The 15555-nt window shown below is 43.1% G+C and overlaps 1 protein-coding gene across 2 annotated transcripts; it reads left to right on the forward strand.

The window, feature by feature from the left end:
* Positions 1–5039: 5039 nt before the first annotated feature.
* IGFALS (insulin like growth factor binding protein acid labile subunit) lies at positions 5040–13554 on the forward strand. 2 transcript variants are annotated; one of them, XM_075898940.2, is made up of 2 exons: positions 5040–5743; positions 11201–13554. In XM_075898940.2, exons 1-2 carry the CDS (start codon positions 5701–5703, stop codon positions 13006–13008), a joined length of 1851 nt encoding a protein of 616 aa, XP_075755055.1. In that variant the 5' UTR covers positions 5040–5700; the 3' UTR covers positions 13009–13554. The 2 variants fall into 2 exon arrangements, with proteins under 2 accessions (XP_075755055.1, XP_075755054.1); XM_075898939.2 differs by having other exon boundaries at positions 5041–5743; positions 11198–13554.
* Positions 13555–15555: the final 2001 nt, after the last annotated feature.

Raw genomic sequence — 15555 nt, forward strand, 5'->3', positions numbered from 1 at the left:
GTGGTATACAGGGAAACCACACCATTCATGGTGGTTGCATTCCTGGCACCACTGAGAAAGGCATAATCTGCGAATACTGGGGGTGGTGAGCCTTAATGTCGTGGTGAGTGCAGAGGGGGCCCTGACTATTGCTGCCCTCCAGCAACAATCCCTCCACCCCGAGGCAGTGTCCCTCCCCAGGCCACAGGGTGAGGTGCAATGTGGGGGACAGGAGAGACCCACAAATACGCGAAATCATGAATAGTGATTCTGCAAATCAAGGGAGACTCCTTTACCTAAGACTTTAGTAAAGCATTTCATACCAGTGTTGCATGACCTTCTCATTAATAAAACTAGGGAAATACAACCTAGATGGAGCTACTATAAAGTGTCTGCATAACTGGCTGGATAACCATTCCCAGAGACTAACAAAAACATGTAGATGGTATCATTAGCTTTTGTGGGCACAACTCACTAGTTCATCTGAAGACATGAGTTGTGCCCATGAAAGCTCATAATACCATCTACATGTTTTATTAGTCCCTAAGGTGCTGCAAGGGTAATTGTTGTTTTTAAGCATTCCCAGAGAATAGTCAATGGTTCATAATCATGCCGGAATGGCATAATGAGCGGGGTTCCACAGGGCTCAGCTATTGCACAAAATCTGTTCAATATATTCATCAACAATTTAGATAAGGGCATAGAGAGTACGCTGACAAAGTTTGCAGATAACACCAAGCTGCAAGGGGTTGCAAGTGCCTAGAAAGATGGGATTATAATTCAGAATTTTGGACAAACTGGAGAAGTGGTCTGAGGTAAATACGATGAAATTGAACAAGGTCAAACGCAAAGTACTCCATTTAGGCAATGTCTAGACTACAGGCTTCTTTCAGAAGAAGTTTTTTTCGGAAGAGATCTTACCAAAAAAAAAAAATTCTTCCGAAAGAGCGTATCCACATTGCAAAAGTTCATCAAAAAAGTGATCTGCTTTTTTGAAAGAGGGCATCCAGACTGAATGGATGCTCTTGCACATATAAGCTGTGATTGCTATGGACAGAATGGCCACCAGGGCACCTGTGCTTTTTCCTCTTTTCCGAAAGAAGTCCCTCTTCGCCGTCCACACACACCTTTTTGCGAAAATGCTCTTTCACAAAAAGGCTTCTTCCTTGTAGAATGAGGATTACCAGTGCCAGAAAAAACCCTCTGTTCTTTTGATTTTCTTGCAGAACACCACAAGTGCAGTGTGGACATTCCTCAAGTCGGCTGTTTTTCCCGACAAAAATCTGTAGTGTAAACATACCTTTAGGAAGGAACAATCAGTTACACACATACAAAATGGGAAGTAGTACTGCACAAAGATCTACGGGTCATAGTGGATCACAAGCTAAATGAGTCAACAGTGTGACACTTGCAAAAAAAAGCGCAAACATTCTGTGATGTATTAACAAGGGTGTTGTAAGCAAGATACAAGAAGTAATTCTTCCACTCTGCACTGATTAGGCCTCAACTGGAGTAGTGTGTTCAGTTTTGGATGCTGCATTTCAGGCATGGTGTGGAGAAATTGGAGAAGGTCCAGACAAGAGCAACAAAAATTATTAAAGGTCTAGAAAACATGACCTATGAGGGAAGATTGAAAAAACTGGGTCTGGAAAAGAGAAGATTGAGGGGAGATATAACAGCTTTAAAGTACAAAAAGGTTGTTATAAGGAGAGGGAGAAAAATCGTTTTCCTTAACCTCTGAGGATAGGACAAGAATCAGTGGGCTTAAATAACAGCAAGGGAGGTTGAAGTTGGACATTAGGAAAAAGCTTCCTAGCTGTCAGAATGGTTAAATACTGGAATACACTGCCTAGGGAGGTTGTGGAACCTCCATCACTGGAGAGATTTAAGAGCAAGTTAGACACCTGTCAGGGATGGGCTAGATGGTGCTTGGTTCTGCCAAGAGTGCAGTGAACTGGACTTGATGACATCTCAAGGTTCCTTCCAGTTCTATTATTCTAGGACTACATATCCTCCTATTAGTCCCCTTAACCACTATACTCACTTTCCCCAGGCCCGTCAGGGTGTAAATTACAGCAGTTAAGAATCAAATCCACTTGCCGACAGAATTTACACCTCCCTGCACAGCTCTGAGTTTACTCCTATGTGTACCAACAGGTTCCATCCATCAGCAGCATGTAAGCTGCCTCACCAGGCAGAGAAACAAGAGTTATTCGAAGGAACAACAGACCAACCTCAGCCTTGCTATAAAATGAAGTCAGTGGAGCTACTTCCACTGACACAACGGCAGAATTTGGTCTTCTGAATCTGGCACCAGGGAAGGCACCTTTGACACATGCTCTGGCCAATTAGCCTCGTCCATTCTAGACAACTGTGACCTTTTCTTCTTAGAAACTGGTAAAAGTTTCTTCATGATCTGAGTTGGACAGTGTTAGTGGGGCAATGACCTGGAACACAGTGCAATTTCATGACCCCTAGAGTGTGATTTTGAACATCTGCCAAATGACTGTCAGGAAGCCAGTCTTCCACTCGTAAGTCAGCTGTCTGTCAACCCAGTATCTCCAGTCCAAGCCCATCGCCCCTTAAGAGGTGCCAAACATCTTCCATAGCAACCAGGATACAAAGAACTCCTAAAGACGCTGACAAATCAACCACAATTCCCCCATCCCATTTTAAAGTTGTATTAATGGTTTCTAGTACTTTTTATACTCCTTTGATAAGGAAGACCTGAAAATGTTTCTCTCCCCCTAGCCCCTAAAAACTGGTATTACAAGAAATTGATACAAGTTCAGGTATTGTCTACCCTAGAAGACTTTATGGTGAAGAGAACTAGCAAAATAACAGCACAAGAAAGTGATGAAAAGGATTTGCCAGCAGACTAAAATGCTTTAACTCCAATCCCTAACATACATGTGAGAGGAAGGATGTCTTTATATTAAAGATTCACCACACAAACCTTCCAGGCCCTATAAAAGTGCATAAGCGCTTTTTAAAAGAGCTAACCAAACTAAAACAGCCTTCAAATGAAGCTCTGTGTCTCTATAAAATATTGTTTCATTTTCATTTCCTTCTTTAGATCTGACAAATTAAGATGTAAATTCCAAGGAGTAAACCCAAAGATACCAAAATTATTAACACAATAAATCCTGAAATGCATTTATGCTTTGCATCTTTGTAGATACCTGTTAATTACCATCTAAGCAGTACAACCACTACGGATCCCAACCGACTAATCAGATAAAATAAAGAACTTCATACTTTCACCATTCTCCTCAATCTTCTTTTAAAACAAATGTCTTGATTTCAGTGAAAACTGTACAAAACATAAGGCCAGATTCTGAAATCCTTACTCACAGTATTATCTTACTTCAGGGATACCCAATAGGCAGACCGTGGGCCAAATCCAGACCACCAGACGCTTTTGAATGGACCCTGAAATCCTTTTATTTACTGTATGTTACTTTTAAAGTTATTTTCTCTGTAGTAAGGACTTTTACTACATCTTGGCCAAAAAATGTGGATCTTGACAAAAAAAATAATTGACTATCCCAGCCTCTCAATGAGAAGTTCCATTGATTTCAGTGGGACTACTTGCAGAGTAAGTATTGCTCCATATCTGAAGTTACATCACCTCTAGAAGGCAGCCAGTTCTATTAAGCAACCAATTTTGACAGTCCTATGAGCAATCATCAAAGACAGGCTTTATTCTATACTATTTGCATTCAATCACTGGGTAACTATGGAGACAAATCTCAGAGGGATAGCCATACTAGTCTGTATCTACAAAAAACGAGGAGTCCTATGGCACCTTAGATACTAACATTTATTTGTGCATAAGCTTGTGCGTGTAAAAACCGCTTGGTTAGATGCATGGATACAAATCTGTTAGTTTTTAAGATACTACAGGACTCCTTGTTTGGGGGGTAATATTATGTTTGTCATGACTACTGCACAAATTACTTAAGTCTCCACCACTGAAGTAAACATATATAAAGTCAGGATGTAGTCCCTTTAGTATGAGATTCAAATCCTCAGGAGCATAATGTGAAAAATCTGCCCCATCCTTTGACTTTACTCATTCTCCTAATATTTTAAAACCTCAACTGTCTCACTGTCACCACTCTTTTCTAGAGGACTGTCCTATCTCCTGTAACCTTGCCTTGGACATTTTTTTGTAGGAGCTGAATCCGATAGCCTATACTCAGACAACACTCCTGATTCTGTCCTAAAGCATATACAGTAAAACTCCAAGAGTCTGGCATCCAATAGTCCGGCACTCCTGATAGTCCAGCATCAAAATGGCAAGAGCCTAGTGAGTGAGCTTCGGGAAAAAAAAAAAGTCACAAGGTAACAGCAGCAACAGCTGAACTGAGCAAAAAAGGTAAAAAAGGCTTTAAAAAACTAAAACATTACAGTATACTATATACAGTATGTACAATAAAAAGGGTTAAGAACACTATATATAATGTATACAGTGTATATATATATATATAAACCTGCTTATAGTACCTCCTGATAGTCCGGCATATTTGATAATCCGGCACCACCTAAGTCCCATAGGTTCCGCATTATCGGAAGTCTACTGTATTTCTGGCTGTATTGTACAGCCAACACAGCAGGCTGTACTCCAGACAGTCTACCAGGGCTCTTTATGGAAATAGTATCACTCATTTGCTGTCTCTTTTGAAGTAAGGTACTTGTTTTGCTACTCTCAATTTAGTTATCCACACTAATCACCCCAGACCCTTGTCTGACTATGGGCTAAACATTCATTCTATTTAGCATGTTGTTCCATTGTCCCTTTGTGTTTCTTCTCTGCCATCTGCGGACCCAGTAACTAAGACAATCCAAATCCTTTAGAACCCAAGTGCTTTGTTCCCCACTGGGTGCTCTCTACCTCTAATGCTGGTAGAAATCCAAATCTGAAAAACCACGGGAATTTGGAACCAGAGGTGGGCCAAAAGTGGAACTTCAAATCTAATCCTTTTAAGATTAGAGGGGAGTCTTGGATTTCAGTCTCCAAATCTGAACCTGTCCATATGGTTCTGGTTCCAACTCAGAACCCCTGGTTTGCTAGCATGGGTTCAGATGCAGCCACCATTCCACAAGAACATCTCATGAGACACATATTCAAGATTGCAGAAATTTCACAGGATCATCCAGGATTGCAAGGTTTCCACCATCTGGCCCCATCAAACTCAAACTTGAGAACCGATTGTACTTGCATCTGAACCATCATCAAAGCTTATTCCAGATCAGAATACTGTTTCCTCAGCTCATTGCCATTCAGGAGTCATGTTCTCTTCAGAAGTGTTTATATACTTCTCAAAAAACCCTATTTGTCATTTCCCAGAGGAGATATAAACTTCACATGGGCATCTATATTAACTACAATAGGAAGCTAAAACAGAAGTGGCAAAGGAAGAGGAGCCATTAGTTTACCTTCACCAGTATTTTCAGTACATTTGTTCTCAGTTAAAGATGTCAGGAGAATTGACTCCCAGAGCAACAGACTCAGAGAATATACACACACAGCTCAAGACCTTCAATCAACATCCCTTGCCTTAGTAATAAAATCCTCCCTGCATTCCTGCCTGGTAGTACAACGGTTAAAACCAATCGAGCACAGAGTGCTGGACAGGCATCAAGGTGGTTGCTGTATTGCTACATTATCAGTGGGGGGGGGGGAAATACAGAGAACAGAATCGGCTGCTTCACAGAATGTTTCCTTCCCATGCTTCTGCTGCAATGAACACAAGAAAAGGTAAGTGGAAGAAACTTCCCACATTCCTCCAATAGTGTCTTACCAGAGCAGGATAGCATGGATCCGCACCAGAGTATCAAATAAATCACACAAGTAAGGGTAGGTAAATAGCGAGGGTGAGCAGATCAACGAGTTCTTGGAAACTTTAATTATTTTGCTCATCAAACTTATTTTTCTACCTCTGCTGTTATAGGATAGTGATCAGGCTTTATTATGCCCTGTATGTTACTCTAAGGAGCAGTAGTGATTGCATGCACAGTGCATGTGTCTCTGCTAGAGTAGTAACTTTGCAGCTGGAGAAAAAGATTGGTTCTTTTGCAGAAAGTTTCTAAATAATGGATTATGGTGAGACCTCCATATTCTCTACTTTTTAAAAGATCAGATTAATTCTGGGAGGTTTGGGGCCAGGCTACATCTACTGCTGACATTTTAGAATAAAAAATACTGCTGAAACATGCAGTAAAAATCTAATTGCTGGTCCAACAGGATCCTGAATATACAGGAATGGTGGGTTACTATTCTTGGAGATGTGAGCATACACAAAAAAAGACTACTACATTGACAGGCATATAAACAGAGGCAACAGATCAGCATTACTTCAGTACGTATAATTATGGGCTTTTTAAAATGTAAGTTAAGTACATAAATGTGTATTATTAACCTAGCATGCAGATACTAATGCAGATACTATAGGCTAGATAGAAGAGATCTGTACATGCCACAGTGACAGGGATCGATAGAAACGAATAAGCTTGGAGTTCATTTTTTGGGAGGTATTATTGGCAGAGCAGACTACATGACTGCAATGTGAGTACTTTGGGGAGCTGATCTTGCCTCTTCCCCATCACACCTCAATAAACAGAAATGTTTGGATCAGCACTCATGGGCACAAGTATGTGTGTCATACCTGGGAAGGTGGGAATCAAGTGCAATGGTTACCATTACAACTAGGGATATAATAGTGTAGTCGATTAACCGATAAGCAAAAGCTTATCGGTTCGTGCTACAGACTATATACATTTCCTCCTGATCCCCTACCGGTACATTTTTTAGCTGGCTGGCCACCAGCAGCCCAGCTCAGCACTGGGTCAGATCTATCCCTGCTGCAGCTCGGCATTTAAAGTGTATTAGGAGCCAGGTAGGCAGGCAGCCTGACTCAGTTCCAGCTCGTGCCAAGTCTGGGAGCTCAGCCCCAACCCTGAACAGCAGTGCAGGGTGGCAGGCAGCCAGTCCGTGAGGGGAGCTGGTTTTTAAAACTAGCTCCCCTCACAGACCAGTTCCTCCCTGGCACCTCCCTCTAAATCAGAGGCAGCAGCATAGAGCGGCAGGGGGTTCCTTGGGAGTGGGGCCAGCACACACTGGCTGCCTGCCCCATCCCCGGGGACTATAGAATAGTCAAGTGACTGATAAGAATTCATGCGGTTAAATCGATTATTCAATTAAGCGATATTTAACATCCCTAATTAGAACACTGTTCACAGGGTATTTGCAAGCAATTTGCCACTTCACACTAGTTCGTGTAACTGCAACACTCATTTTTAATATGAAATACTGCAGTAATATTCATTTCTCAAGCAGATTTTAATGGCATCTTCTCTAAACCTGCACAACAAAACTGAACAAAAATGAGAAGGCAATATTCTCACTCAGATAGCTTGCCATTCCTGACTGATCCTTCCCTCAAACTGGAGATGAGGAAGTATAATGTTACAAGATATGCCTGCTGCAATAGGGGCAGGACGTCATGCTGAAAAAGCAATAGATGGATTTGACAGGCACAGGATCACTACCTTATCACAAGTTTTAGTATTAAAGTACAGAACTAGAACCAGGCACTGGTGCACATCACAAAACAGATTGCTTTATTTCCCTAACCAAAATGCTACTTCATTGCAAGAGTGCAACAGGTCATCTGAAATCAACTTCTCCTCTTTTTGTTTTCCCATTACTTCAAAACAGTGGAATTATCTAACCCTAATGTTCTAGATTTTCCCCTCCCTTGTAAATGGGGTTGGGTGAACTCAAGTGGCCTAATTTCAAACCCACTTGAACATCCTGCCTGTGACAATTTGAACTGAACATAAACAAACAGTGCCTGCCACTAAGGAGAGGTCGGGGGGGGGGGGGGGGGCGGGGGCGGGAGAGAGGTGCAATTAGAAATGTTCTTCTGTAAAGAGGACTTCTATCTTCTACAAAAGACACCCACAGGGAAGGCTTAGCCTTTATAGGGGGGTTTCTAAATAATATAGAGCCCGGGGCTTTCTCTAATGCTTTACTGAATAACTATGAGAGGTGGAAACATTTAAATACAGGGGATAAAAAGGTTAAGTTTTCTGTCATTTCATAGCTCACTAAAATTGCTCCCGCCAGGATTTTCACCCATCTCGGCCTAGTTACCATCCCCATCCTCAAAACAAGTTTTAAAATTAAATTAAGCTCTTCTGAAAACAAGTTTTCTAAAAGAAATGAGAGCCATAATACCCAGGACGGTGATGTTCTACAGCACAGTATGGTATGAGCACATCTAAAAATGTACTGAACCATTTCTCTTTGTTATTCACTGCTTCCTGCATTAGCCTATATTTTCCCCACTCTTCATTACACTGAAGTGCACAAGCAACAGGACCAGGAAGTGCAAGGTAAGACAGAAGCTTTAGGAACAGTTTCAACAAAGAACTGTACAACAGTGAAAGTGGAGAAGAGTCGATCAAGTTTGGACCTTGCTCAAAATGGATGCAACTGTGTTGACCTTAGTGGCTGTATTGCCACTGAGTGCCAAATTCAGATTTGATGTGTCTTGTATAAGCTTTGCTGTCTTTCCAGGATACACCCGTGACCTTCCATGTTGATGAGCCACCACTTTTTTTTCTCCTGTAAGCACAATGGCTGAGGCTAAGGGAGCAGTTCTTTCTCTTTGCTGCATTATGTGGCCTTCAACACAAAAAGGTGTCTGAGAATTCTCATGCATTTTCTCATCAGACACTGTCAGTGTTCTGGGCTTGGACCTACAGCATGCTGTTTTACTCATAAAAGTTCTCCCAGTACCAGCCTAACTTCCTGACTGACAACTGACAGCCTGGCTGTGTCTAGACTGGCAAGTTTTTCCGCAAAATTATTTGATTTTGCGGGAAAAACTTGCCAGCTGTCTACACTGGCCGTTTGAATTTCCGCAAGAACACTGACGATCTCATGTAAGATTGTCAGTGTTTGTGCGGAAATAGTATGCTGCTCCCGTTTGGGCAAAAGCCCTCTTGCACAAATCATTTGCGCAAGAGGGCCAGTGTAAACAGCACAGTACTGTTTTCTGCAAAAAAGCCCCGATCGCGAAAATGGCAATCGGGGCTTTTTTGCGGAAAACCGCGTCTAGATTGGCCACAGACACTTTTCTGCAAGAAGTGCTTTTGCGGAAAAGTATCCTGCCAATCTAGACGTGCTTTTCCGAAAATGCTTTTAACGGAAAACTTTTCCGTTAAAAGCATTTTCAGAAAATCATGCCAGTGTAGACGTATCCTGTGTTTAAGAGTCCAGCTCCGTGTAAGGGGGCACAGCCCCCACTGACCTTAGAGAAGGGTTTGTGATCACCTGCACCAGCCCTGAACGTGGTCCATATTGAACTGTGCTGACAAAGCTGCTTGGGGGCCCAGAGATGGTACAGCAAGGACAACAGCAAGGACTGAGATGCTTTGGTAGACATGCTGAAACGGGATCCCTGCAGGCAATGCTTTCCACTCCACAGTGGAGAGATGACCCACTAACTGCAGTGGTCTAACCAAAGGAAGTGTACTGACCAAGTCCAGAAGCTACGTCCTGTCTTCTTAAGCAAGATTCTCAAACTACGGGTTGGGACCCTAAAGTGGGTTACAAACCTGTTTTAATGGGGTCACCAGGGATGGTGTTAGAATTGCTGGAATCCAGAGCTGAAGCCTGAGCCTCACGTCCCTGGGCAGAAGCCAAACCCCATAGACTTCAGTTGTTGGTGATGGGTCCTGTTACAGGCCCCCCGGTAGGAACTAAACCCTACAGCTTCAGCTTTGATCCTCTTACCTGTGGTGGTGAGGTTCATGCTTTGGTCCCTGGGCAGCTGGGCTCATGTTTCGGTCCCCCTCCCACTCAAGTTGTGTAATAACTTTTATCATCAGAAGGGGGTCATGCTGCAGTGAAGTTTGAGAACCCCCTTTCTTAGAGGATATGGGCCTGTATGAGAAAGGAGCTAGGAAAACCTTAAAGAAAGTCATTATCACTGGCCTTTTGTTTTTAAGATGGGGAAAAATGGCAGACTCCAGTTTTAAAGCTCTGTGGAGTAGGGAGATGAACCCAACCTCTGGTCACAGCCTGATTCTCTCAGTCAGCAACTTGCCCATGTCGGGGGGGGGGGGGGGGGGAGCAATTACCAGACATACCAAAAGGGAATCCTTCCTAGACATTGCAATCCCAGTCTTGTCAAGGTGAAGAGCCTATTAAGCCAAATGATAACAGATTGTAAATAGATACAGACAGAAGGATGTGAACAACCTGACTAGTTAGCCCAAATACACAACGTGCTCCTAAAGATGTACTTCTGTACGTACATGCTAAGAATGTCACTCCCACATTTCAAAATGATGCCCCCCATTCACTGTTTCCGTGTCCCTTGTGCAGTCATTTATACCAGTACAAAGTGGGTAAAGATCATTTGTGCCAGTGTAGGAGCACACATGCTCATAGCAATGGTAAATCTGGCCCTATAACACCACACAGAGAAAACCCAAGTCACTCCACAAACCCTGGACCTAAAACTGATCCAAGTGAAATCAATTGCAAAACAGTCACCAAGTTCAGCAGAATCCGTTCCTACAGCTATCAGCAGGCATTGAAGAAAGGCAATACACCAACAATGGCAATCTAGGCTAGTGAGTGGGCCATGTGAGTAGCTCTCCATCTCACTGGGTCGCAAGATTGTTGTAACTAAGAATGGTCTCATCGATAGGGTCTCATCTATAGGCTATTTTTGCTAAAGGTTTTTCAGTACCTAGAATTTGTGGGATGTGCCAATTGAATCACAGCAGTGCTTTGCCTGTATGCAGAGGGTGGGCATGACTCTCTCAGTTAATGTTGTGCGCAATCAGCACACTCCTCCCTTCACTTGCCCTTGCTTTGTGTGTGTCTCATTTTAGTAATACTGGTAGAAAAAACGGCATTGACAGATACCAGGAGAAAATGGCAATCGCACTATGGGCAACAGTAAACAAAATGTCTTGTGAGCCACACAGAACCCCAATGGCTGCAGGTTGCACACCACTGCAATACATTTTTTCTTCCATGTTATGATTGCTCAGTCCCCAGTATTGTGCCTTACATGGTACTAGCATTAGGGGTCCATTGAGTGTACCTAGCCATGTTATATTTGCATCATTTCCTCTTGCCATGTGCTGTAAGCTAATGATTTCCATTTGTTTTGTCTTAATTTCCCCCCAGCAGACACCCTCTTATTACTCTTGGTCTTGGTACCAACGGCAGGGTGCCAATCTCCCAGCAAAGATGCACCCAAAGAGCAGTCTGACACAGAGCTCCTAAAATGTCCGAGCTCATGTGCTTGCAGCTATGACGACTACAGTGAGGAACTCAACATCTTCTGCAGCTCCCGGAACCTGACCTGCTTCCCAGAAGACATTCCCAGCAATGTTAAGTCATTATGGCTGGATGGAAACAACTTATTTTCTGTGCCAGCTGCAGCCTTCAGTAATCTTTCCAACCTGGACTTCCTTAATCTGCAGAGCAGCCAGCTGGCAAGCATTGAGCAGCATGCCTTTCATGGGTTAAAAGGCCTCTACCACCTGCACCTGGAACGGAACAGGCTAAAACATTTGGCACCCAACACTTTCCTTCACACACAGAACCTTGCCACCTTAAGCCTCAACAACAATCTCTTCAGCAAAATTGAGGAAGACCTGTTTGCTGGGCTCTCCAACCTCTGGTACCTGAACCTCGGGTGGAATTCCTTAGTGGTGTTGCCTGATAAAGTGTTCCATCACTTGCCTAACCTGAGGGAGCTAGTCTTGGCTGGGAACAAGCTGCCCTACCTGCAACACCAAATATTCTGCAGTCTCAGTGAGCTGAAGGAGCTGGATTTGAGTAGGAACTTGTTGAAAGGCATCAAGCTCAATATCTTTGTCAAGTTGCAGAAGCTACAGAAGCTGTACCTCAACCACAACCTGATCAATGCCATTGCCCCACGTGCTTTTATGGGGATGAAGTCCCTCAGGTGGTTGGACCTCTCCCACAATCGTCTCATCTCACTCTTTGAAGAAACATTCCTGGGTCTCTTGAGCCTGCATGTATTGCGTTTATCCAGTAACTCAATCACCAGCCTGCGCCCAAGGACTTTCAAAGACCTCCAGTTCCTGGAGGAGCTGCAGCTGGGACACAACAGGATCAGGAGCCTCACAGAAAGGACTTTCGATGGGCTAGGCCAGCTGGAGGTCCTTACACTGAACAACAACCAAATTCAAGAGATCAGGGTTGGGGCATTCCTTGGGCTCTTTAATGTCGCAGTGATGAACTTGTCTGGTAACTGCCTCAAGGCACTTCCTGACTATGTCTTTAAGGGTCTAACCAAGCTGCACAGCCTTCACCTGGAAAACAGCTGTCTGAGCAGAATCAGGCCACAAACTTTCTCTAGCCTTTCCTGCCTCCGGAGGCTCTCCTTGCAACACAACACCATATCTGTGATTGAAGACCAGAGTCTGAATGAACTGCATGATCTTTTGGAGCTGGACCTTAAGCATAACAGGCTGACCCATCTTTCCTCCGACATGTTTGTAGGCCTCAATAACCTTGAATACCTACTCCTTTCCTCCAACCAGCTGCTGGAGATCTCTCACAACACTTTCAACTCACTTCAGCGTCTCTTCTGGCTTGACCTCTCCAACAACCATTTGGAGACACTGGACAAAAACATAATTACCCCTTTGACAAGCTTGCGGTATCTTAGCATCAGAAACAATTCCCTGGAAACCTTCTCAGTTGATTCTCTGAGCCCTTTACCTGTGCTGGAGCAGTTGTGGCTGGAAGGAAACAAGTGGCACTGCAACTGCTCACTGAAGGAACTAAGACACTTTTCCTTGCAGCATCCTACAGTGGTTCCACGCTTTGTCCAGTCCCTTACAGAGGGAGAGGATTCCAACATACCTGTGTATGTGTACAACAACCTTACCTGTCTGAGCCCACCAGACGTGGCCGGCCTTGACCTGAGGGAAATCAGTGAAGACCACTTTGCTGACTGCTAACTGATATATTTCCTCTTTATAGAGGACTTTCTGCTTTCTATAGTTGGCACCATTAGACATATACTCACACAAGTTCCAGTAGCATCCAGTGAACCATTTTCCTATAGGCAAATAAGCTTGAAAGGTATAGCTATCTACCAGCTCAACCACCTTGCCTGATCTTTGTATCAAGCTCACCAGTGCAGCAGTTCTAGAGCATGTGCCACCGTTCACTATTTCATAGGGAAGCCAGTACAATTGCACAGAACTCTTAGCTTTCTCTCTCCATGCTGCACCATTACTATATTTGTATAGCTGCAGTTTTCAACAGAACCAGCATACCAGCATTGGCTGAGCAGCTGGGGTAAACAGGTTCTTTGGACTTTGCAATTACCCTTGGGCTATTTGAACTTAGCGTTGTGATTCAGAGCCAGCATTCCTTTGCCCAGCACTGACAAGTGAAGGAAAGAATGGGGGCATGTGAAGGCCTGGGCAGATGGGAGCCTTTTCTGGGAACTGTTTTTTCCAATTAAAAAATTAAAATTGATTTTAATGAACCCAAACAAACTATGGTAGTACAATAAGAGTGACTCAAAGCTAACCTGGAAGGGTATTGACTGCTGAGGTCCTGCATTTAGCTCTGAAACTCATTGGGAGCAACGGATGGGCCACCTGTCACCAACAATGAGTATCTCATGTCAGCTTTTTAGCAACCATTTATAGTTGGTAGAGATGCTGTTGTCAACAGGTCATGGAGACAAACCCTCCTTAATGGAAAGAATATCACTGCAACCTCAGGGCCTCAAGCTGAGCAAACAGAGAGCAAATGAAGAAGCCAAGATGCTCTTAATCTGAGGAAGGAAAATCTGGGCCACAGTGATCATTAATGGGAATGCTAACAAAGTTATTTATCATTGCCCTGCAATAAGCCCCATTGTGACTAGGCAATGCATGCAGGGGCTTCATCCCATATGAACTGCAGTAGCTTGCCGCAGCAGTTGTCACTCTTTTCCATTCTGTGAGACCCTGCATTGCAATACAAAAATGTTTCAGGAACCCATAAAGCATTCTAACTGTACAGCACCAAATACAAAAGGGTCCCGATACATTGGCCTCTGAGGATAGGACAAGACGCAATGGGCTTAAACTGCAGCAAGGGAGGTTTAGGTTGGACATTAGGAAAAAGTTCCTAACTGTCCAGGTGGTTAAACACTGGAATAAGTTGCCTAGGGAGCTTATGGAATCTCCATCTCTGGAGATATTTAAGACCAGGTTAGATAGAGGTCATCGAGTCCAGTTCCCTGCCCTCATGGCAGGACCAGTGCTATCTAAACCATCCCTGATAGACATCTCGAGGTCCCTTCCACTTCTAATGTTCTACGATAAGGAAGGCCCCACATGCTACCATAATGGAAATAATAAAGGGAGGGTGACTAAGCCCCTGAATTCTTGTAAAGAACCCATGGTACACAGAAGTAGTCAAGGGCAGAGCCTCATCTGTAATATCTGGTCACTGAAGCCAGGAAGAGTCTTGAAAAGCAGACACCTGACCTGTTATTTTAGGAAAGCAGAGTGCACATGACATGCTTTTAACTCCTTGAAATGGCAAATTTACGCAGGGTTAAGAAAAAACATGCACCTCAACTCCCTGATAAAACACAGCAGGCAAATAAACCTTTGGAGCTGCTATAGCTTATATGCTGAGGATTTTTTTAATTTTGTGCCTCACCTTGTTACAAATCTTATAAAAAAGCTAGTTGTGCTTGTGAGCAGTAGACACTGTTTAATTTTAAGTCACTCTTAAAATTTCCTGCACATCTTAAAAACTTCCACAAGGCAAAGCTAGAGCTTTTTACAAAGAAATTTCTTGCAGACTATTCTTCAAATTTGAAAAAATGATCTATCAAAGTGCAAATTACTTGGGTGCACAACCATATTGATTTGTGGGACTTGTATTCTTACATTACTTTGGCATTTCTGAGAATCCTACTGAGTTCAATTGCAGTAAAAAAAAGATGACCAGTCTAACCCTGCTTCTGATTCCATGAGAGTTTAGCTACTGACTTCCACCAAAAGCAAGATCAGCTCAAGGAGTCACACACAGATGCAGATTGCCAGGCAGATACCTGATCACCTCGGTTGCACTCACAGGGCAATAGAAAGGTGAAAACATATAAAGTTATCTCAACCAGAATTAGGGATACTTGTCTCATTACTGTTCATACACATTTAAGTATGTAAATCCTTGCATTTAATTAGGAAAGGAAGGTGTGAGTTGCAAGACTAGTCTTTTTTATAACTGCAATGTGATCTAATAGGGTGCATCTACACTCTACCGTTGCTCAAAATAAGATACACAATTTGAGCAATGAAAATTGTGTATCTTATTTTGAAATAGCTTATTTCGTACTTTGGTGCTGTCTATAAAACGCCAAATTTCAAGATAACCTGGCATTCCAAAACATTCCTTACTCCTCATGGAATGAACTTTACAGGGACATCAGAATAGCAAGCCTGTTATATTTCAAAATAACGGGCTTGCTGTGAATAGCTATTTTAGGATACTCT

Source organism: Pelodiscus sinensis, chromosome 15 (assembly GCF_052426305.1).
Source record: "Pelodiscus sinensis isolate ZL-2025 chromosome 15, ASM5242630v1, whole genome shotgun sequence".
NCBI classification, from domain to species: Eukaryota; Metazoa; Chordata; order Testudines; family Trionychidae; genus Pelodiscus; species Pelodiscus sinensis.